A 23,849-nucleotide genomic window follows, 5' to 3' on the forward strand; every position below is an offset into this window, starting at 1 on the left:
AAGTAGAAAATAGAAAATAAATGAAAAACTTGGTTTAGTTTAGAGAGTTACATACTGGCAAACAGCGGGCAGAGCAGAAGAGACCATGACTGTGAAGTCAGCAAGTTCAGGAGAAGCCATCGCCCTCCCCACGTAAGCAGACGCTGTCGATTCAGCTGTCAGGGCGTCGGCTGACCAGCTCATGTGTTTCTCAAAACAAAACAAAAATGGTTCAAATGGCTCTGAGCACTATGGGACTCAACTGCTGTGGTCATTAGTCCCCTATAACTTAGAACTACTTAAACCTAACTAACTTAAGGACATCACACACATCCATGCCCGAGGCAGGATTCAAACCTGCGACCGTAGCAGTCGCACGGCTCTGGACTGCGCGCATAGAAACAAGAGACCACCGCAACCGGCATGTGTTTCTCAGTTGTCACATGTGAGCAAAGGCCCTCGCCTACATCCCAGGAGCCAATGAGTGGCGTTAAGAAGATTCTTCGAGAAGCTTTTCAACGTGACAGAAGAGGCAATGACCGTCAAGTCGTTCACCTCCAGTCAACTGAGGTGAATCAACACGAGAGACGCAGTGGGCCCGACAGAGAAGAGAGTAGCAGTAGTTTTCAGTCAGTTTCGGTGCTTAAGACCGTCATGCAAGAAGAGACTACATCGTACACAGATGCACCAACTCCGCCGCTGTAATGGAATAGCAAGCAGCAGCCTCGGCGCCAGAAGACAGAAGTTAAAAGGTATTTGAAGTCTGATTTTTACGTACCCAGGTGACTCGGGAGGACGGGAAGGAGACGGCCTCACATCAGCAATCACCTGTGAGCTGGGATAAAGATCTGACAGCCGAAGACTGGCAAGCGGGAGTCCGTTGTTCGAGTCCGGGACACTGGCCTTCTCGTGCATCGAACGGTGATACGTTGGATGTGGCGTCCCAGTGTTTCTCTTGTCTAAGCGGCTGCATGTGTTGTATGTCGGCCATCAGAGCAGAGCGGCGGGGGAATGCCAGTGTCCCAGACTCAAGCAATGGACTCCCGGTTGCCAGTCTTCGGCTGTCAGATCTTCATCCCAACTCACAGGTGACTGCTGATGTGAGGCCGTCTCCTTCCCGTCCTCGCGAGTCACCCGGGTACGTAAAAATCAGACTTCAAATACCTTTTAACTTCTGTCTTCTGGCGCCGAGGCTGCTGCTTGCTATTCCATTACAGCGGCGGACTTGGTGCATCTGTGTACGATGTAGTCTCTTCTTGCATGACGGTCTTCAGCACCGAAACTGACTGAAAACTACTGCTACTCTCTTCTCTGTCAGGCCCACTGCGTCTCGCGTGTTTGTTCACTTCAGTTCACTGGAGGTGAACGACTTCATGATCATTGCCTCTTGTGTCACATTGAAAAGCTTCTCGAAGAATCTTCTTAACGTCACTCATTGACTCTTGGAATGTAGGCGAGCGTCTTTGCTCACATGTGGCAACTGAGAAACATGTGAGCCGGTCAGGCGATGCCCTGACGGCTGAATCGACACCGTCCGCTTACGTGGGGATGGCGATGGCTCCTCCTGAACTTGCTGACTTCACGGTCAGTGTCTCTTCTGCTCTGCCCGCTGTTTGCCAGTATGTAACTCTCTAAACTAAACCAAGTTTTTCATTTATTTTCTAGTTTCTACTTCACTTTGATTTCACTAATTTATTTACTTATCTTAAGTACCACTCAACAACAGTTTGAAGCACAGTGTAACGTAACAGTCGCGACACTCACTGCTGTAAAAGTTGTTGCCGTTTGACAGATGGAGCGACACTAGGGCTCCAAGCAGCGAGTAAGGTGAACTTCAGACGCGTCATAACCATAATGTTTGTTTTGCATCCATTTCCTACGTACTTTACGACATATCTTAGTTATTTTCTTGCCTCTAAGGGTTTGTGTAGTAGCAGAAGGCATATATGTTTCTAAAAATGATTCTAAAATAAGTGCAAGTATGGATAACAACCGTGAATCGAATGGCAAGCTACAACACATTCGTGAAGAAATACTTGTGTCGTCGGATAGACCTGCAGCTTACCACGTTGATATCAAAAGAATATAAACACACAGATTCACATGTAAGAAGCACAGACATGTACGTCTACATTCAAAAGCGATCGACAGCTCATTTATCGTTCTGAAGGCCTACAGTGTTTCTCATTGTCGTCGCCTGTTGCAACAAGTACGACCTTCATCTTTATATTATTCTAAGTGGGACAAGCAACTGCCAAAAAGTGGGGGAAATATGTTGAAAACATTATAATGAGCTGATTGCAGTACATTTCACATATAACCAAATATTTCAATAATTTTCAAACAATCTGTGAGTGAACAAGGTGCCAACAAAATAATGTCATCACACGAAGGAAGCAAGGAAAATTAAGTGACTAACAACAGGAGTGAATGAAATACACACCCAACATTACGCTTTTGTAAGACACGAATAACTGCATTTCATCTAACCACTTCATCGTCAAAGCAGGTCTGTGTTGACGAATGACACGAATCTGGCACTGATACATGGAGAGCTGAAATGGCTGCTTCTGTGTCATTGGACTGATTTACAGCTTTACATTAATTGTCAAATCTTTGTGGCAGTTTCCACTTCATCGTCAGCTGAGGTGGGTTATTTGGGATATCAAACAGTGTGGGTACTGCTTTCCACACGAGTTTATTATTGTCTGCATTCATGAACTGGTTTTGTTCGAAATGTAAAATAAATAAATAAAAAAACAAAACATGATATTATTATACAGGTAAACTGAGTCTTTTTCATAAGGTGTTCTCGTCTGTTATTTAGCCATTTTCTGCTCCTAAAACGAAACATCATGTAGTTTGTAAGTGAATCCTGGCGATACAGTTTAGTAACATGATGGAATATACCTCTCAGGATCCTTAGGAAACCTAAAAAAGACAGCCGTGTTATCTTCTTCCCGTTGTTGCTGCAATTTGTTGCGCTACAAACACTCCCGCTTGTAAAGACCATTGTAGAAAACAAAATAAACAACCACTATTCGCTTTCACGATCGCGCCGAACTCACAGTTTAAGTTACTGGCCGCTTGGGGCGCGGCTGGCGCGGTAGGCAACAAAATCGAGGCAAAGTGTCGCGACTGAGATGTTAGACTGTGATTTGAAGTGTACAGCATACTTCGTTTGTTTTTGACATATAAAAAGATTAGAGGGAGTTTTAGAGTGCTGGGCGATTTTCAATTACCGTGAAAAACGGAACAAAGAATTTGCATCAAACATTGTGTGATAAATGGAATCAAATGCTCTAAAATACTTGAAATGTTGACAGTGGCGTACGGTGAGTCTGCTCTAAGTAAAAATAACTTAACAAGTGGTACATGGTTTTACAAGATGACCGAGATGATACCAATGACGAACGTCGCTCTGGACGTCCCAGCACATCAACAACACATGGTAACATCGAGCTGCAAAGAAAATTGTATTGGAAAATCGTCGAATTACCGTAAGAGAAGTTGCTGAGGATGTTGGCATATCGATCGCCTCGTGTCATGCAATTTTTCTGATGTTTTCAGCATGAGACGTGTCAGCGAAGTTTGTTCCAAAACTTCTCAATTTTGATCAGGAGACCCATCGCATGAACATCGTCATGAGCTCTTGAATGCCGTCAATGATGATCCTGATTTTCTCAAAAGGGTCATAACTGGGTTTACAGTTATGACGTCCAAACCAAAGCCCAATCGTCCAGTGGAAGCATCCCGGAGAGCCAAGACCGAAAAAAGCATGTCAAGTTCGATCAAATGCAAAAGTTTTGCTCACTGTTTTTCTCCATTACCTTTGTGTAGTCCATCATGAATTTTCGCCTCAACGTCTTACGGTCAATAAGGAGTATTGCCTTGAAATTATGCGCCGTTTGCGAGAAGCAATACGCAAAAAAACGTCCTGAATTGTGGAAAAACAATTCATGGCTTTTGCAACACGACAGTGAACCTATTCATTTATCGCAGTCTGGGAGAGATTTTTTGGCCAGAAACATCACGACAGTAATGCCTCTACCACCATATTCACTGGATTTGGTCCCCTGCGATTTTTTCCTGTTTCTGAAACTGAAGAGACCTGTGAAAGGACGCAGATTTTCAACGAATGAGGAAATGAAAACTGCATCGCTGGAAGTACTCAAGGCTGAACCAAAAAGTGCTTATGAGAAATGCTTCGAAGATTGGAAGAGGCATCGGCACGAGTGTATTGCATCTCAGGGGGAAAATATTTTTTCATAAAAATATAAAGTCATCTTAATTTTTGAACACATCTCGTACATAACAGAGATTTTAGTTGTTGTTGTTGTTGTGGTCTTCAGTCCTGAGACTGGTTTGATGCAGCTCTTCATGCTACTCTATCTTGTGCAAGCTTCTTCATCTCCCAGTACCTACTGCAACCTACATCCTTCTGAATCTGCTTAGCGTATTCATCTCTTGGTCTCCCTCTACGATTTTTGCCCTCCACGCTGCCCTCTAATACTAAATTGGTGATCCCTTGATGCCTCAGAACATGTCCTACCAACCGATCCCTTCTTCTGGTCAAGTTGTGCCACAAACTTCTCTTCTCTCCAATCATATCCAATACTTCCTCATTAGTTATGTGATCTATCCATCTAATCTTCAGCATTCTTCTGTAGCACCACATTTCGAAAGCTTCTATTCTCTTCTTGTCCAAACTAGTTATCGTCCACGTTTCACTTCCATACATGACTACAATCCATACAAATACTTTCAGAAATGACCTCCTGACACTTAAATCTATACTGGATGTTAACAAATTTCTCTTCTTCAGAAACGCTTTCCTTGCCATTGCCAGTCTACGTTTTATATCCTCTCTACTTCGACCATCATCAGTTATTTTGCTCCCCAAATAGCAAAACTCCTTTACTACTTTAATTGTCTCATTTCCTAATCTAATCTAATTATTCGACTACATTCCATTATCCTCGTTTTGCTTTTGTTGATGTTCATCTTATATCCTCCTTTCAAGACACTATCCATTCCGTTCAAGATCTTAGTTATCAACAATATATTCTCCTTGACTATTCACTATAGTCTGCCAACGCTGGGGTAAATTTTCGAATCGACTAGAGAAAACACGTGATTTTGAGGTGAAGAACTCGTTGAGCCATGTCTGGAGCGCATTTTCTTCCGGAAAGGAAGTTCCTTGAAGGTTGTTCGATAGCGAGCGGAAAAGGTGAAAATCTGAGGATGCAAGATCAGATAAATAAGGTGGATGCAATACAACTTCCCAACCCAACTCCTCTACAACGTATTTTCTCAGGCCAGCAGAACGCGACCAGGAGTTATAGTGCATTAGCACCACTTCACGCAGTCTTCCTGGTCGTTGTTCTTGGACTGCGTGTGCAAGATGTCTCAGTTGTTGCCAATAAATGTCAGCGGTGATGATTACATATCAGGGAAGCAATGCATAGTACATCACACTGTCGCAGTTACACCAGATGCGTATCATTATCTTTTGTGGATACATCAAGGTCTTTGTTTGCTTTGCATTGTTTCTCTCCCTTGTGTTAACATAGACACAATTTCTCGTCACAAATAATGATACAGGATAGGAATGGTCGGTGTTGTCCATGAGCCGATTGATGACCAGCAAGCAGAGATGCGCTTATGGCCACTAAACTTTCCCATTGCATGAAATGTCACCCGATGGTGGAATTACAACAGTTCGTCACATTTGTCAGTGCTCAAATAAAATGCTGTAGATCATTGTGGATTAATGTGTTTAAATGATCTTCATCGAATCCCGAAGGTCTTCCGGAGCATAGAGAGTCACCTTAAGTAAGACAAAGCAAGAAAACCATTTTCTGTCGTGCTCTGTCCAACAGAATTATCACCATACATGAGACAAATGTTTCTGGCTGCCTCTGCTGTTGTCACCCCTCTACTGAATTCAAACAGAATAATATGTTAGAAATGTTCCAATTTCTCCACTCTGCACTCCATTTTCTAGCACTACAGCTGCACTCACTATCTCCAGATGACAAAATGATAATATGTAAATTCAAAGAGTAACAGTAAACTACAATAAAAATGACAATCAATAAACAAAGCCATAGCAACTGAGATGCCAACATGCAAAACAAAATTCTATGAACTTATGCACCAACCTAATACAAGGATGTACAACAAGACAGTGACGACCACTCAGCCATAATTAATTGTACAGGCTGTTTGACTGCTATAGCTACAAGCAAAAGAAGCAAGCAAGAGGACAATGAAACAAACAAACAATCCTAATTAACATAGGTCTGGAGTACAGTTGTTTCCTCGATACGACATGTGCACTAGTGCAGTTGTGCCAATGTTACAACACTGTCAGTGTCCAGGACTACATTTTGGATGCTGTTCCTTGTGGTGAAAGCGTTGTGAGTACAGTAATTCGGCCCAGATATCCACAGTGACTGAAAAGTGTTCCATTGGTATGGTTCCTTAAAGGTGGTTGCTTGCACACTTGCCAATCAGACACTTCCCTAGACACTTCCCTTAATAGGCCAGCATTGTAGCATAAATGTGGCAGTGCAATAAGAAATAACCAATAACATTTATTGCTAGTTTCCAATGGTGTCTCATTCAAAATTATACCAATGCACTACAATGTGGTGGCCTCTAGCCTATTAACTTATCATCATATCTAATCACAACTAAATTGAATACATTAATTCAATGTATATACTGAAATTTCATAATTAATAGTTCATCATTGCAAAGAATAAATTTTTTTTTAAATGTTGGTACCAGCAGGAATCAAACCTGGGGCCACTCAGCCGCTGTGCCATTACAAGAACAGCTCCTCAAAAATCCCCCACACTTTACATGTAGATCTTTAGGGAGTGTTTTACCTTTTCCTATTGCCCATTAAGGCCAGATATTCTAGGAACCTGATATGGGTATCAACCTGCTCCTATTCACATACTTTTATTTTATCTATAGTTTCTGTCAAGAGAATCAATGGCCCTTTGGAAATCAATAAGCATCTTTTGAATTCAGTAGTCTGTGGCAAATGATTGACTTCAGATTGAATATTTGTTCAGAACATCATCTGCCTTTCCTAGAACCACCTTCACATTCACCAAAACTGCTCTCCATTGTCGTTTCTACTCCGTTCAGTATAATCTTGGAAAATATGTTGTTTGCAACTGGTTGAAAAGAAATTCCTCTCTAGTTTTTAACACTTTGTTTATTGCCTTTCTTATGTAGTGAATGTATTAAGGACATCTTCCACTCTCTTGGCATTTTTTTTTAAAGTTTTCTCAAACATTAATTTTAGTTATTTTTTTTATTTTTCGTATTGACCACTTCAAAAGTTCTGTTGTAATATAGTCTTCTCCACTACCTTTATAAGCATTTAATGAAAAGGAAAACCTGAAACAAATTGTTTCTTTGATAGTTGGGGGGTAAGTCTTTTCTAAATTTTTATAAGTATTTGAGTACCTGAGCTTACAGATTGGTTGTGGAAAATTAAGAAGCTGATCAAAATATTTTGGAAGTATTTTGAAATTTTCAGTTTTACATAAGCCAAATTCATGAGTCTTGTCCCATGCCCCTGTGCTGTTAGATTTCCATTTGAGGTGCATCTATCTAGCTCTTTGAGTCTCACTTCCTACTCTTTCTTTTTTACCACCATCTAGCCATTAGCCTTTTGACTCAGATGAGTAATAACTGTAACTAAATTTAATGAATTGAACAGTTTAAGTATATTTAAATTGTATCATTAATAGTTTAACATTGAAAGGAATAAAATAAAATGAAAAAAATGTTGGTACTAGCAGGGCTGAAATCCAGGTTCACACCTTGTCACTCTGTGCATTGGACCAGTCAGGAGTTAATCCTAATGCAGCTGACCTAAATTTCAGCACTGTTTTCTTATTAATGGGGAGAGAGGCACTATAAAACCTATTTTCATCCTAAGAGGTTGAAAAATCAGCCATCCAGTTTGAAATAAAGGTTTATTAGTCCATAAACCTTTGTTTGCAACTGGTTGACTGATTTTTCAACCTCTTCAGTTTTACACAGTTGCTGTTTGCAGCCATGTTTAAGATTTTTATATTTTCATCCATTTTATTTGCACACAAGCATCCATTCGAAGAGAAATGTGCTGATGTTAGTGCTATTTCCCACTCACATTTGAAGAGAAATGACATAATTCTAGGGTGATTTCTAGATCACATTCAAAGTAAAATGGTATAATTTTAGTGTAATATTATTAGTGTGCTGTAGCACATTACCACAAGATAACCAGCGGCCACTAAGAGTTTGTGACAGAATAGTACTCCCTACTTAACTTTGGTACAATTTGATGTATGACAGGAATAATCAGGGTGAAAGGAATGGAAAGGAAAGGAGATGGGAAAGAGAGAGGAAGGAAATTATGACTTCCATCTGTACATGGGTTGCAGGAATGCAAAGCCAAAAAAAAGTTCAAAATTTATGCCAGAACAAGACTCGAAGTCAGATGCTCCACTTGCCTTAAGCACATCAGCCTTCCAGACACACTTTCCATTCAACCCAAATGCCTAATTTTGGGTCTGATGGAAAACTTGTCCAGATGGCCAATCAGTTAAGACAACCATTCTAGAGAAGCAGAATATCTGAGTTTGACTCTCATTATGCCACAAATTTTCAACTCTCGCCTTTACATTGCCCTGTGAGGTTGGAAGTCATTATTTCCTTCCTCTCTCTTTCCCATGCTGTTTCCTTCAACCCTAATTATTCATGTTTATGTTCTTGCTGCTTCATCATGAGTGGTGTCTGTTCTGTCAGACATGTCCAAAAGTCCAAAAGAACTGATTCCTCTCATATCTATGATGTTCTGTACCTAATAGAATAATATCTAACTTTGCTGTGTCTTGACAGTCTATGGCACTGATACTATAACTGATACTAATGATTGCAGAAACTCTGTTAATGATCCTAGTTCTTTGTATGTAGTGACTGCTAAGTCATTGTGCTGTATTGAGCTGGCTGTAGGTGTTGAACTGTCTAACTGCTGATTCAGGACTGGATGAAAGTCCATAGTACACAAATACTTTCTTTGAGATGTATTTGCAAATCTAATCCTGGAAAGCTCACATTTGTACTTACACTACACCTGTATAGTATTGACAAAATATAGTAAAGTCCAATATAGGTTACTAGGGCACTGAAACGCAAATGACACCTTAAGATAATGCACATTGAGGCCATCAGAGGTAATCTCTTTTCAGTGTTACATAGTATTTTGATACGTCATCAGCATAAATAGGAAAGGACAGCAACCAAGCAGTCAACTGTAATACAAAAATGATGATGGTAACATTTCCCTCTTGTAATCTGTTACCTTCAGACATCACATTACATAGTTTCAGTCATCTAGAAATATTAACATCTGTACAAGATGTTTGAACACAATGGAAGATATATGACTCAGTGCGTTGGCCAATTGCATTTTGTCTTTCCAAGATGAAATTCTCATGAATGTGTTGTTTTTGTTTTCCACTGTTTCTAGGTTCTCACTGCACCATTTCTATAAAAGCTAAAAGATGACTGCTGCATCCAGTGACTTGAACCCAAACCTTTGCCTTTCACAGATAATGGCCTTGTCAATCAAGTTACCGAGTGAGGCCTCAAAACAAAATTTAAAGCCCCAATATGTCAGTACCTCTTACATACTTTCCAAACTATTTTCTTCTGCATATTTTTCTGAAGTGGTCACCAGACACCTTGCAGAAAGAAAAGAATTACTGAAAAACTGAAGCTCTCATATCACACCATGGGGCACTCTTTAGGTTGAGGTCCAAATCCTGGTCCAGCACACAGCCTTAATCTGTCAATCAATGTCAACAGAACCCTCCACAAAACTGCATCTCTCCGAAGCAGACTGACCCACAGAAATAACCTCCACAGTGTGTCAAAGCTGTGTTCTGGACATCAACATGAACTCAGATCTTAGACTTATAGGACCTGTGATCTGCCATGTGAAATGCTCCCTTAGAGACTAACACATATGCTTAGGCTAACAGAAGCCTCAGGGATCGAACTCCTGAGCAAATGACTCAAAACAGGAACATCGTATCAGGGTGGCGTAAACCACTGAAAGTACGGGTGTCCCAATAAATAAACCCATCAATATTACCTAATTGTACAGTCATTACATACCAACTTTGTCCAGCCAGGTTTAAGCATCTACTCCAAAGCAGACATTTACACCAGGAACAAAGCCAACCTCAGAGCATGAATGCGGAGAATAAATCTAGGACCTTTTGGCCCACCTGGAGAAAAGTCTTTAGTTCCAGAAAAATGATGATGCAAGAGTCTAAATCTGAGACCTGATTCTAGTGAGCCAGAGGAGCAACAATCTTCAGATCAAATAAACTTCAGGTTGGTAATAACACTGGGCTCCATGTGGAAAATGTGGACATTTAGAATGCGGCAATCCCATGGAGTGAGGATGGCAACTTCAGGGGTAAAAGGTTATGGAATATGAAGTGGATGTGGGGGGATGAACAGAGCAGAAGTCCAAAGGGCTAAGGACCCCATACACAGACTGACAGGCTGACCAATCTACCAACCCACTCACTGAACAGGTTAGCTTCAATCTGCTCACTTGTATGTGGACAATAAGCTTGTGGTTGAGTCTGGGGTTCAAGTGCATCGCTCCACTGGTGAGCTCCTACCTGCTTACACCAACCAGCCAGCACACACTCTACCAGTACTGGCAGGTAGGGTAACCAAGCTGATATTGGTGTCCACACACAAACAGGTCACGGCTATGGTTGGCAAGGGGGTCACCCACACTGGTTGAGCTGTGAATGGGCACCTTAGATACAATCAGGTGACCAATGGGTTTGTGCAGATAACAGAGTATCTGGTGCCCAGGACCAACTTCTACATTGTGCTGCCTCCCTCCCCTTATCCCTTCCTGCTGACATCAGTAGGATTCCAATCTGTTCCAATATTGTAGGTATCGTCTCTACTTTTCTGTAACTGTCACATGTCCCCAAATGAGTATGGTGGGCACCCTCAAGCCCCTATTTTTCTGGTTTACTTCTATAATTATACTTTTTTATATCATATTGTACAATTTTCGTCTGTGGTAAGTGAACTTCTTGAAAAATTAACTATAATATGAGCTTCTTAGAGTTCTATTAACATGTTCTAAGATGAAAAAAAAAAGTTCTAAAATCCACTACTGGAGACAACAAGTACATTTACAAGTTCCATCCCCAACCCCACTGATTTTCACCAGTGCATAAGGCAAACTCTGTTCACTTTTAAATATTTTAAGCTTCAAGTATGATATTTGTAGTTTAGTTTTGGTGTGAGGATAAAAACTGCCAGAATCTTAGTAAGAACTGCACTACCTTTTGTTTGAGGTGTCCTGACTTTTGACTTGCCGAAGGTGGCAATGTCCCGACTTTTGACTTGCCAATGGTGGCACATTCCTGACTTCTGACTTACCAAAATCGGCAACCCTTAATGTCATTCTATTTTTTTGTTTAATTTTCTTCATTGATTAGCTGGTTAATTGAGATCAGAATGACTTTATAATGGAGTAAAAGGTACACATAGAAGTGATCGGTTATGTATGACACAATTCAAAACATGGAACAACACACAGTACCCAAGCAGCACTGCAACAATAATGTGATTCCTTTTTCATTGTTCCATTGTTGGTCAGTATGAAGCTGAAACAAAACAGCCAATACAAAGTACACTCTTCCCACTTTCATTGCATTGCCTCACTTGGGAAAACAAGAATGGCTCCATCTAGTAGCCTAAAACAAGAATCTCCATATCAGGGTAAGGGAAGTCTTAATGGAACTGTTGATCCACACATCCCAGTCTAAATCTCCTCGTGATTCCCTTTCACATACTACCACTCCCCCCCCCCCCCCCCCCCTCCTACTTTAGACCCCTCCAATTCATTCCCTACCTGTCTTTTTTCTTCCCCCTCTACTTCACCCGTATTCTTCCCTTTCTTTCTGCTCTTCCTTATTTTTTCAGAAGTCACAGAACTGTGGCCCTCCACCTCCCCTATGACACACGCCAACCTGCAGTGCTTCAGTTATGCCATGATAAGCATATAAGGCTTAGTGTGGTGTGGCAAAAGCCATATCTGATGTTAAGATTAAACTGGAAATGGAAGAAGTGAGGATAGTAGAATTAAACTGAATATGATTCTAAATGCATAAACCATTTCCTAAGTTCAGTATTTGGAACATTATGGTGTCCACTGCTGAATCCTTCTGTTTATTGACATCATCCACTGAACAAGCCACACTGAATCTTACGCAGTAGAGACAATTTGAGTTAATATCGGTTTATTTTCCATACTCTCACAAATTCTCAATGACCTGTGCTACCCCTTCCATACAAATTCTTGTGGATATAGAGAAATGTTACAAAATTATGGCAAACAGGCATTGCAGTGACAGAAATGCAGATATGAGGTAAGTAAGTCAGCAGTCCCAATCAGAACATGTCTGGGTATCATACAGAGTGTCAATCACCACTTTTTTCAGAGGCAACAAGCAGTTGCAGGAAGCTATCAAATCATATGAGTTGTGATGTAGGTTTCACATATACTCCCCTATTCCCTAATGTTCTGATCTCTATACTGTGTGTTTGGAAATTCCTGTTACAGACTTCTAGGACTTGCAGAAGGGAATGAGTATATAATATTTTGAATAGGTAACCATGTCCGGAAACGTACCATTCCTGTTCTACAATGGTATCAATTCAGATGTGTAACATGTCCATATCAAATTCTATTCACAGATGAATGTCAGTTCAGTAGGGATTGTGTCCTGAACTCGTGAAACAGCTATGTCTGGGCAGACAAAAACCCTTGTGCCACACATGTTCAGGGATTTCAGAACTGGTTTGGTATCAATGTATGGACAGGTATTTTGGACAGTCATATGATTGACCATACCTTCTTCCTTTCAAGCTACCTGGTCCTGTACACTTGATCTTCTTACAAAATGTACTGAATCCATTATTGGAAACTGTGCCATTGAATGTTCATCAGGAAATGTGGTTTCAGCATGATGTTGCCCACCTCACTTCTCATGCTCAGTTCAGACACAACTCAACAGATGATACTGTGAAAGACTGATAGGCCAAGATGGTCCGGCCACATGGTCACTGCAGTTGCCAGATTTAAATCCTACAGACTACTTCTTGTGGGGTCGTATGAAAATTTTAATTTACTGGACTACTGGCATATGTTCTGGCCGATGCACTAGAAACTGAAGAGACACCAGGTGGGATGAAGAGTGTGTTCCATGTAGAGGTACAATGTCTGTAACAATGTTGGTAGTCACCATATCGAGCCACTGCTGTAATGCATCAGTACCGTCTGTATATACAGCATGTTGGGGTCTTTTTTGTTTTGGAGTAATGTAAACATGTAACGTTAAGTGTTAATACAAACAAATGTGCTTAAGTGATAAACAATTGTTTCACTATGTTTCCTTTAGAACTGATACTTAATAATTGTAATGCATCATGACAAATTCAGTTCCTCAAACAGAAGAAACGTCTAAATTGAAACAGTCATAGAATGGAAATGGTACATTTCTGGATATGGGTTCATATTCAAAAGAATATGCACTCACTGCCCTTTACAGGTCCTAGAAGTTTGTAACAGGAATTTCTGAACACCCTGTATTTATTCACGGAACTAACAATGCATTGTAGCTAAGTCACCTTGTACTCTGTCCTACCTCTCAAGTATGCTTCTTAATATTCAAGAATCTGTGGAAGTTATAGTAGCAGAGTAGTAGAGGTAAAATGAAACTGGGCATTAGGTCTTCAAGTATCCTCAGGTAGACCAGTGATAACATGCTTGTAAAAGCCAAAGATCTGGGTTCTCAGTTCATATCTCTGTCCATCACACATTTTTGCCACTCGAGGTTCCAAAGTGCGGACTGCTCAATCCAGTCTGACACTCAACAGGTGATGCAGCACGCCGGCGCCACTCCTACCTGGTGGCGAGCCGCCAGCCCAGCATGTCATCTCTGCGACCGCCGTCACCGACGCCTTCCTTTGGTACTAACAGAAACCCATCAACAGTAGATAAGCTGCCGTCATCTTCTGATGGATAAGTAGAAGTTGCTCCTATCCAAGTGCCAGCACCGTGCTCCTAGAAGTCGTGAGCAGCAGTTTCAAAGATGTGCGGCATCTCACATCAAGTTTCCTGCCTGAACTTCCATTTGGATGTGCAGTTACTTCATTCTAGGCAACAGAAGCTTCTTCATGCTGCCAAAGGACCGTTTGAATGTGCTGGCTACTACTGTCACTTTTGTTTCACCTTGGGCTGTTCCTGAGGAAATGATCACAAATGACATTTCACTCACATAGCTATCAACCACTGCTTCATTGTCGTGCTGTAGCTCACCATAGATTTTTAGTTTATAGGCGTTATAGTGGGATTACAATATTTTTCCATTCATTTATCCAAATATGCAACAATTTTGCCTAGAGAAATAGAAGAATTATTTGATAATAAAGCTATGATTGCTCATTCCTGATATTTTTATCATAATTTTGCAGCTTCCTTTGATAGCACAGCATAAAGTATGGGCAGGCTGCATACAAAAGAAATGGGCCCTCATTGCATCAAGCTGTTTCTAGTGAAAATTCAGATTGTTTTTTAGCACTCATTATGCAGATCTTAAGAATTTTGTATTGCTGTTAAATGCCATTTTTTTCTTTTTTATTAGATGGCAGAAGCACCTTTAGATATATAGACAGTTTTTGAATGTATGTGTCAATGATTCATAGTACTTTCTTTCTTATTTTGTTTTAGCACAGTGAAGTGTGCAACTTTCAACAATATCTGCCTGCAATGTTACAAAATGTTTCACTTTTATTCAAATGAATGGAGTATTGTGCAACAAATTTGATCTGATTCATTTATGGTTTTTTAATTACTCTCTTAATTCCACATAAAATTGAAATGTACATTTCTTCCCACATTTCTAAGTTTCCATCAGTTATTAACCACTACTTCGCTGTTTTGCAGTAGTATTTTTTTTATTTTCTTTTGCCTTTCAGTGGAATTTTCAAATACATTTTTGTATTACTTTATCAAGGTGTGTGAAAATCATTGTTTACAAGAGAAGCAAGTGAGCACATAATATACCAAAGAGCTGCTAGCACAACTATCCAACTACTACATTTGCTTTTATATTCGGTGTGCTTCTTCAGCAAAGAATATGCCAACAAGGTAGAAGATGTTACTGTGAGTACTTAGCTGACAATTTGCCAAAACTTAACATTTCTTTGTTCATTTCAACTTGTTCCCTTTCTTTCACTACCGACGCACAGATAGTTTCTCTTTGTCAGTGGAAACAGAGGTAGGCAACTCACGATACTTCACATTACTGTGTTTCAAGAACTACCTGCTCACAAAATGAACAAAAAATAAGCAATAGGTTACAGATAATACTGAATAATTCATGCCAAAAATTTATGTGGAAATCTTAATCTTTATTTTCTGATTCTTGTCAAGCTCTCGAGGAAGAAATTGGAAAAGTGATAACTTCATTGGTGAAAAAGGAAATTTGTTACGGCTGGAACTGAATTACTAATTTACAGTTTCAGAACATGAGATATCTCAATGTAGAGCAATATACTTAGATCAGCTGTTGTTTATGTGAACTCCTGCGACTAGAGAAATGATAATCCAATACAAACAAAGAGAGAGAATGAACATTCTGGATGAGGCTGAATTATACACACAAAGTTTTAGATATTGATCTAGGTGGTTATCTGATTGACTGAAAATAATGAATCTTTAATGTCCTGTACCTCATTATACATTTTTGCATTAGTTCTATTTTTAACTGTACAGTACCTAGAATACCTGCACAAATTTTACAACTGACTCAGGTACTTCCTGTTGGCAAGACAGTTAAATACCTTGTTTCTCCCTTTGCTACTAGCACATTTAATTGTGTTGTCAATGTTTTCTTCACAAACATCACATATACCATGCTGTATCACATGTATTTGTATTGCTTCAGAGTTATTCTGACTGCAGAATAGTCCCAGTGGTAATATGGCATTAAACACCATTAATTAATTTGTAATGAGCCAGTGGAGAGTATGGGTACCTTACATCAAAACACTCCGAAAGAATCCAGATCACCCTCAAAAGTGTGTCGGTAGCGTTTTGACTTAACTTGCATACAATGACAATATAAGTAATTAATGGGAAATGAAATAGCATAGAATAAATATTGTCTATCTACATTGTAAGATATTTTATCACAATAACCTCAATTCAGATGAAAAATGTTACTCAATCGTAGTTTTGTTATGAAGCAGAAAAACAGCAGAACAATGAATTTCTTGGGTGATTTCATTCCTGGTATGATATCTTTCCCATGTTTTGCAACCCTGCCAAACTGCAAAGAACTGACATGACCAACAGTGCTATACAAGCATGTATGTGTCTATGTGACTGTCATTAATAATGCTTCATATTTTAATACAATTGCGGCTCAGAGAAATGTTGCTGCTTCATCTGGAATGAAATCTAGAATCTTTTCTAATAGCAACAAAAACATCAATAATGAGCTGAATTTCAGTCATTGGCCTTTCCAGTGTGCTTACAGATTGTGTCCTGTCTGTAGTTCAAACACTGTGCCAGTTTCAGACAACTTGTCTACATTCATTCAAAACCAGCCTTAACAAACCAATTCCTGGGCGTTTTATATCTAACATTTTATTTTGTTTTCCTATCATTGTGTTATATCTGGTCATTTAGTATGTTGTGCAGGAAGGCACATTGATCAGTTTTCAAGAAGGAACCCGTATATGGAAATGCATGGCTCGTGCAGAGGAGAGCGCCGAAAACTGATATGGGTGTGCATTTCGCATTATGTCAACAAATTCAAAACAAGTAGTGCATTTTGCTGTCTGTGTTACAAATGGGCTTTGAACTGCATACCTCCTATGTCACTGGAGAGCCTACATTGGTGAATCTGAGCCTCATGCACAAGAGACAATACATGTAGTTGTCTTTGAAGTATTTCAATCACTCCATGGACCTGAGCAATAATGTCCTCCACTGATGTTACAACTATGCCGTATGCTCTACTCTTCATAGTGCCCCAGATAAAATAGATGAGAAGTGTCAGATCGGGCAACCACACTGACCACAGAAGCAGTTCACTCTAACTGCAGAAGTAGTTCACCCTAATCCATTGATTGGGACATGCAACGCTGAAGTGATTCCACACACTGACAATGAAGTATACGGAAGCTCTATCATGTTGCTACCAGATGTCCATCCAAACATTTTGTGTCTCTTCATCCAATACCATATGCATCCTTAATAAATGTGAGGTCAACTGGTCCTGTTAGCCTGTTTGGCAGTAAAAAATGGTTCAAAAGGCTTTGAGCACGATGGGACTTAACATCTGAGGTCATCAGTCCCCTAGATTTAGAACTACTTAAACCTAACTAACCTAAGGACATCACACACGTCCATGACAGAGGCAGGATTCGAACCTGCAACTGTAGCAGTCACGCAGTTCGGGACTGAGCGCCTAGAACTGCTTGGCCACAACAGCCGGCTGTGTGGCAGTAGATATGGACCAATGATATGGTCACCAACTAAACAAGCCCAGATGTTAATACCAATTCAGTGTTAATGATGTTGAATCACCTGCGTACATGGATTTTCATCCACTCACACACACATGTTGTGCAAGTTTAACAAACATTCATTAATCCATGAACAACACCTAGCTCAGAAAATGTGACTGGAGTATGCATTGTTGTAAATACCACTGCATAAAATATACCCATAATGCCTGGACTTCCTGCAGACGGTACGGATTGAACCAGAGTTCATGGACAACATGCCACATGGCACTTTTGCCCATGTGTAGTGTCTGTGCCACCCACCAAGTGCTGGTGGCTGGGTCCTCTTCGAACATTGTCAGTACACCTGCTACCAAATGCAGTGTTTGAACTGAACATGGATGACCCACATCACATTTTGGCACCTACTGGGGCACAAACAGTACACTGGGGATAGGATTTGCAAGTACAAAGCACAAAGTGCTACTACTTTATGAACAATGGACACACCTAAGGCAGAAACTTTCTGGCTTCTCTTAGGCATCTCTCAATTACTGCAAACATAGAAAGATGTGGGGCATGTCTGTCTGGAAAACGTTTCGCATACCATCTTGCACCAGCTCTCCCACTGCAGTCTTCTTTGCCTTATGCAACCACCATGTCAGTCATTCCCGCAGCTTGTACTGGCACATGTTGCACTGTTGTCAACAATATTACTGCACTGGCAGACCACTCAAGATCAACAGTGGAATGCACACAAGAGTTGTGTGATGAAGAATGAAGTGTATGTACAGGAACGTTACTAGCCCTAGGCTGTCCTTCCACAGTACACAGATGACTAAAGGGTTCCATACCTTCTGTATTTAGACACCAAAATGAATTGGAACAAACTCTCACAACTGTTCAATCTCAGACTCCAACACCCTCAAACGCCCAAGCTGTGCCTTTTATGGATCTGTTTTTCTTCTTGAAAACTGATCAGTTTTCCAGCACAACATACTACACATTGCTGTAGGTTTTTTTTTTTTTTTTTTTTTTTTTTTTTTTTTTTTTTTTTGGGGGGGGGGGGGGGGGGGTGATGGACATCCTGAATATGATTTATAAAGCAATTTCTCAATCTAAAATTCTCTTCTTAGAATTTTGTGGTCCTTTTTCACTCTGCCAAAACAACTTGAAGGAATCTTCTCATTTATGGGTTGAGCAACTTATTAACCTAAAATACTGCTGAAACCACTGAAGATATTGAAACAAAGTTTTTGCATTTGATAATATATAAAGGAATGATTATTTTGCTTGATAATCAATGTTGATAATCATTTTTATAGCATTCAAGAGCCCTCAAAATGAAGAGTACAGTGATCTACATCCACATCCAATTATGTGATCACTGCAAAAAAGTCTATGGTTGAGAATACTTCCTCCACTGTACACAAATTGGGTTACCTTCCCATCCCTTTAGCACATAGTTTGTGGGAAGAAAATAGCTTACATGTCTATGTGTGCACTGTAATTAATCAAATCTTATATTCACAGTCCCAACACAGGCAATATGTAGGGGATGCAGTATATTTCTAGGTTCCTCACTTAATGCTGCTTCTTGGAAATTCCTAAGTAGGCTTTCAAAGAATAGCTGATGTCTATGTTTTTCAGCATCTCTGTGATGTGATGTTTCATATGATTTGCAGTGAAACTGTAAAAAAAATGTGGGTGGGAGTGGGAGGGAGGGAAGCATTAGGACTGTATTGAATATGAAGGACAAGACTGTCATCAAAACCATTCTTCTCTATTACCCATATATTATGTCCAAACAGGCAGTCCAGTAACATGCCAACAGCCATATCAGTATACTTCACTTTCCGAGGGCTTTCGAGTGCCATTAAATTCCTTTACTATATTTTTTTTAAATCACAGCTGCTGGAATATCATCATCATCATCATCGTCGTCTCTACCAACAACAACAACAATTAGAATGCCTTCATCATCATCATCAGCAACAGCAGCACCAGGAACAGTTTTCAGACACCAGCTGTTTTGTACATAAGCCCACCAATTTCCCCCATCCTCCCATCACCACTCTATCACCACTATGTTCCAGCCCTCTCCTTTTCTCCAAATACTCTTGTCCACTCCTTCCAGCCAACTATCCCTTGGTCTTTTTCCTTGAAGATTCAGTTCATGTATATTTCTTAGTATTTTATTAAGCTCTGCCTATTCTATCCACTCCTGTTAGGCTACTTCCTTTGCCACCTCCCTCTCTTCAGTTCTTATTCTGACCATACTGACAATATATACAGGGTGTCCCAGCAGGATTGGTCAATATTCAGGGATGTAACGGGAATTATCGTTTGAAGCAAAAACCTTTAAATGGATATATGCCCTATTCTGAATGGTTCTGTGACACAACACATTTAATGTAAATTGTTATTTATTTTCTGTGTTATTCAATAAACATGTACATCAGTTAGTAAACATTATAACAAGCTCAATGTGAAATGGGTAGAAGTTTTCCACATATAATATTCAGCACACAGGAATTCGATGAGTCAGGAAGTGCCAACGGTATTTTTTGACAGCAACAAGAACACCACCATTGCAGAAGCCATAAACATACTCCACATTTCCATATTCTTCATTAGTGTACATATGTGGCAAGTGTGGGTATGAACACAGTTAACCAATGCTTGTCTCTCAATCCCTTGCACTGTTTCACTCAGGTTGCAATGAGGACAGCTGTGCAATCAATGGGCTAGTTTACTGGCAGAAAGACATCCTTAACAAAGAGGTTGTAAGCAATGATATAGATTGGGTTATAATAGAACATCAAAGAGTGTGGGTGGGTAAGACACATACATGCACACCATTAGCCCAAAATCAAATCACATCACTAGCCCAAAAACAAACGTTCATTAAATGTGTTCAATCTCAAATACCATTCAGAATAGGGCATACGTCCATACGAAGAGTTTTGCTTCCTGTTATATCTCTGAATATTGACCACCCCTCCTGGGACATCCATTACACAGGATGAAGTAAAAGAATATGGTTATAAGGTCACAGCAGGGTGGACGATGCTGAATCAAGCAAAATTTTCGAAACAACCACTGGTCAGAAATGCTAAGACCATGAAACAAAGACAGTCAGTGATGAGTGTGCAGAAGTTTGTGCATTTAAACTAACTTGCCCTAACTACTACTTGTTATGCTACAAAGTGCAGTTACTAATTAAATTAGCTGAGGCTGAATATCAAAGCTAGGGAAACTAAATTCCTATCCATACCTGGATACATTCAACACAATTTTTTTGTGTTTTTGCATAAACAGTACTGTACAGTAAGGTAGGCAAGGTGTGGTGCTGTATGGTACAATGTTATTAATAATAAAAGCTGAAGGTCACATATCTTAATTTCTGCTATATACAGAAAGTATGGATGAACTTTTACTCTAACAAGTTCAGTATATCAGTAAATGTGATCAAAACACTCAAACATATTTGTTTACTGGACAAACTTCAGCATGCTCAACACTGACAAACTCTCAGTTTTTTTGGTTGTAGCTCTATATAATGCACTACCAACCTAATGTGAACTGGAAAATTTTGCTCAATTCAGTATTCTCTGTCTTGCTCTGACCTTATTTGTGTTTACACATAAAAACATCATGAGCTGTGACTGCACAAAAAAGGTCATCCCTTTGCATATCATCAGTAGCTATAAATCTCATTTCAATATTTTTGGACCAAATGAGGTGGTGCAGTGGTTAATAAACTGGAATATTATTTGCAAGGAAGGTGCTCCAAGTGCCTGTTCAGCGATCAATCTCTAATGATCTCATTGCGACAATGAGGCCCTTAATTTTGATTCCTATTTTTCAATATCTTTTGTGGTTCTAGAAATATCAGAGGTAAACTGTTCAAGTAACTCGCACTGTGTATTGCTGCAGATGCTCAAAACTTACGTTACTGCTTTATGGATCTGTCAGGCAAGCTGACTCTTTTTTCCAAATTCCCAGAAGTTTTATGTAGAGAAACTTGCATCTTGATACAAAGCGAGTGCTGGTCTGGCACACATAGTCAAATGAATTAGAATGGGGTGATTTTACTGGGCACTGGCATAATAAACTTGGTAAACTCTCCTCTTACATATTTCTTTATTTAAATGTTCATTATCTTTCTAAATATTAGAACACTGAACCACAAAGAAGCATGACAGCTCAGAAGACATGCAAAACTGTAGTTGCTTTTGTTGCAAAGACAAAAGTGTGGAATATGCACTGAATTACTGTGTAATAAAATAACATATTGAAAATGCTGTTAGGTATCTCTGTGTGTCTATTGAACATCTTCTCATTAATTTGTAATGCTAATAAACAGACGGAACAGTTCAAGTTCCTAGGCGTTCGGATAGATAGTAAGCTGTTGTGGAAAGCCCATGTCCAGGATCTTCAGAAACTAAATGGTGCTTTATTTACCATTAGAACAGTATCTGAAATAAGTGACAGTTCAACACAAAAAGTAGACTGCTACGCGTATTTTCATACGCTTATGTCATATGATATTATTTTTTTGGGGTAATTCTTCTGATTCAAAAAGGGTATTTTTGGCTCAAAAACAGGCTGTTCAAGCTATATGTGGTGTAAGTTCGAGAACCTCTTGTAGACCACTATTCAATAGTCTGGGAATTCTAACATTGAACTCACAGTATATATTTTCTTTAATGTCGTTTGTTGTTAGCAATATAAGCTTATTTGCAAGAGTTAGCAGCTTTCACTCAGTTAATACTTGGCAGTAATCAAATGTGCATGTGGAATGCACTTCCTTGACTCTTGTGCAGAAAGGAGTGCAGTATTCTGCTGTATCCATTTTCAATAAGCTACCACAAGAACTCAAAAATCTTAGCAGTAGCTCAAACACTTTTAAGTCTAAACTGAAGAGTTTCCTCATGGCTCACTCCTTCTATTCTGTCGAGGAGCTCCTGGAAGAGCTGAAAAATTAAGCAAATTTCAGTGTTACATTGTTGATTTTCTTTATTTAAACTTACAACTTGTCACCTGAATATGTTTCTTATATTTCATTTTATCTGTGTCTACTATCATGTTATAATTTCATGTATTGACTCGTTCCATGACCATGGAGACTTCTCCTTAATTTGGTCCCATGGAACAATAAATAAATAAAATTGGGTTTAATTTTACAGGAAGAATATCAGACCTCATTGTTGTTTTCTGCAAACTACAAGAACTAAATCTTCTCATTGGCTGAGATGCACCAAGTCATATGTACAACCCAATCTTTAAATGACTTCCATTGCATCTGTCATCAGATGTAAATCTTATATCAAAGTTATGACTGTGTCCTCTATAGTCTATAGTGAGAGGACAGAAAGCTTATGGGATGTAGCAATGGGAACTTGGCAATTTGAATATCTGTGGAAAGAGTATTAGCAGCAACAAGACAGTGTCACCTGTCATACTCTCTGTCTAATTAATCAAAAATAATGGTGACAAACCTATTGTCCCTCCATCAATTGTGACCATTTTTGGGGCCATAACTAGTCTCCACACATGCAGCAGCCATTGCTAAGCAACATTCAATGAGGTTCCATCATCTTTCGGGCATGCACTCGGGACAGCGACAATTCTTCTTGCGATATTTCGGCTGGAAACCTCCCAGCCATCTTCAAGGCGAGTTGGAGACTGAGTCCATAGCATTTGCGTGTGCCTATTTATACAGAGAGTCACGTGATACAAAGCTGCTGAGGATTGAAAGTGCATGCATCAAAGATATCAAAGTCGCCACTACTGTGCTAGTCATAGATAAGATGTATATAGCAAAGATAAACATGTAAGGGCAGAGTGCAAACAAAATAGTGCTGCTGCAAATGCACCGTCCTTGTAAATAAATGTTACCACTTTTAAAGATTAATTATTTATTTACAAGCACAGTGGGTTCACTGCAGCACTATTTTGTTTGCACTCTGCCCTTATATGTTTATCTTTGCTATATACATCTTATCTATGACTAGCACAGTAGTGGCGACTTTGATATCTTTGACGCATGCGCTTTCAATCCTCAGCAGCTTTGTATCACGTGACTCTCCATATAAATAGGCACGCACAAACGCTATGAACTCAGTCTCCGACTCGCCTTGAAGATGGCTGGGAGGTTTCCAGCCGAAATATCGCAAGAAGAATTGTCGCTGTCCCGAGTGCACGCCCGAAAGATGATGAAACATTATGTC

General features: G+C 39.7%; 1 protein-coding gene across 3 annotated transcripts in view; it reads left to right on the plus strand.

Moving 5' to 3' along the window:
• The window catches only part of LOC126293481 (platelet endothelial aggregation receptor 1), an 800,502-nt gene that overhangs the window by 739,486 nt on the left and 37,167 nt on the right, over nucleotides 1–23,849 (plus strand). Inside the window, exon 10 of one of the 3 annotated variants that reach the window (XM_049986725.1) lies at nucleotides 13,975–14,067. The exons of the other annotated variants lie outside the window; for them this stretch is intronic. Coding sequence (XP_049842682.1) covers nucleotides 13,975–14,067 — 93 coding nt within the window. The remainder of the gene's footprint in view (nucleotides 1–13,974; nucleotides 14,068–23,849) is intronic. 3 annotated transcript variants of the gene reach the window in all.

Source organism: Schistocerca gregaria, chromosome 10, assembly GCF_023897955.1.
Source record: "Schistocerca gregaria isolate iqSchGreg1 chromosome 10, iqSchGreg1.2, whole genome shotgun sequence".
In the NCBI taxonomy this organism is placed as follows: Eukaryota; Metazoa; Arthropoda; class Insecta; order Orthoptera; family Acrididae; genus Schistocerca; species Schistocerca gregaria.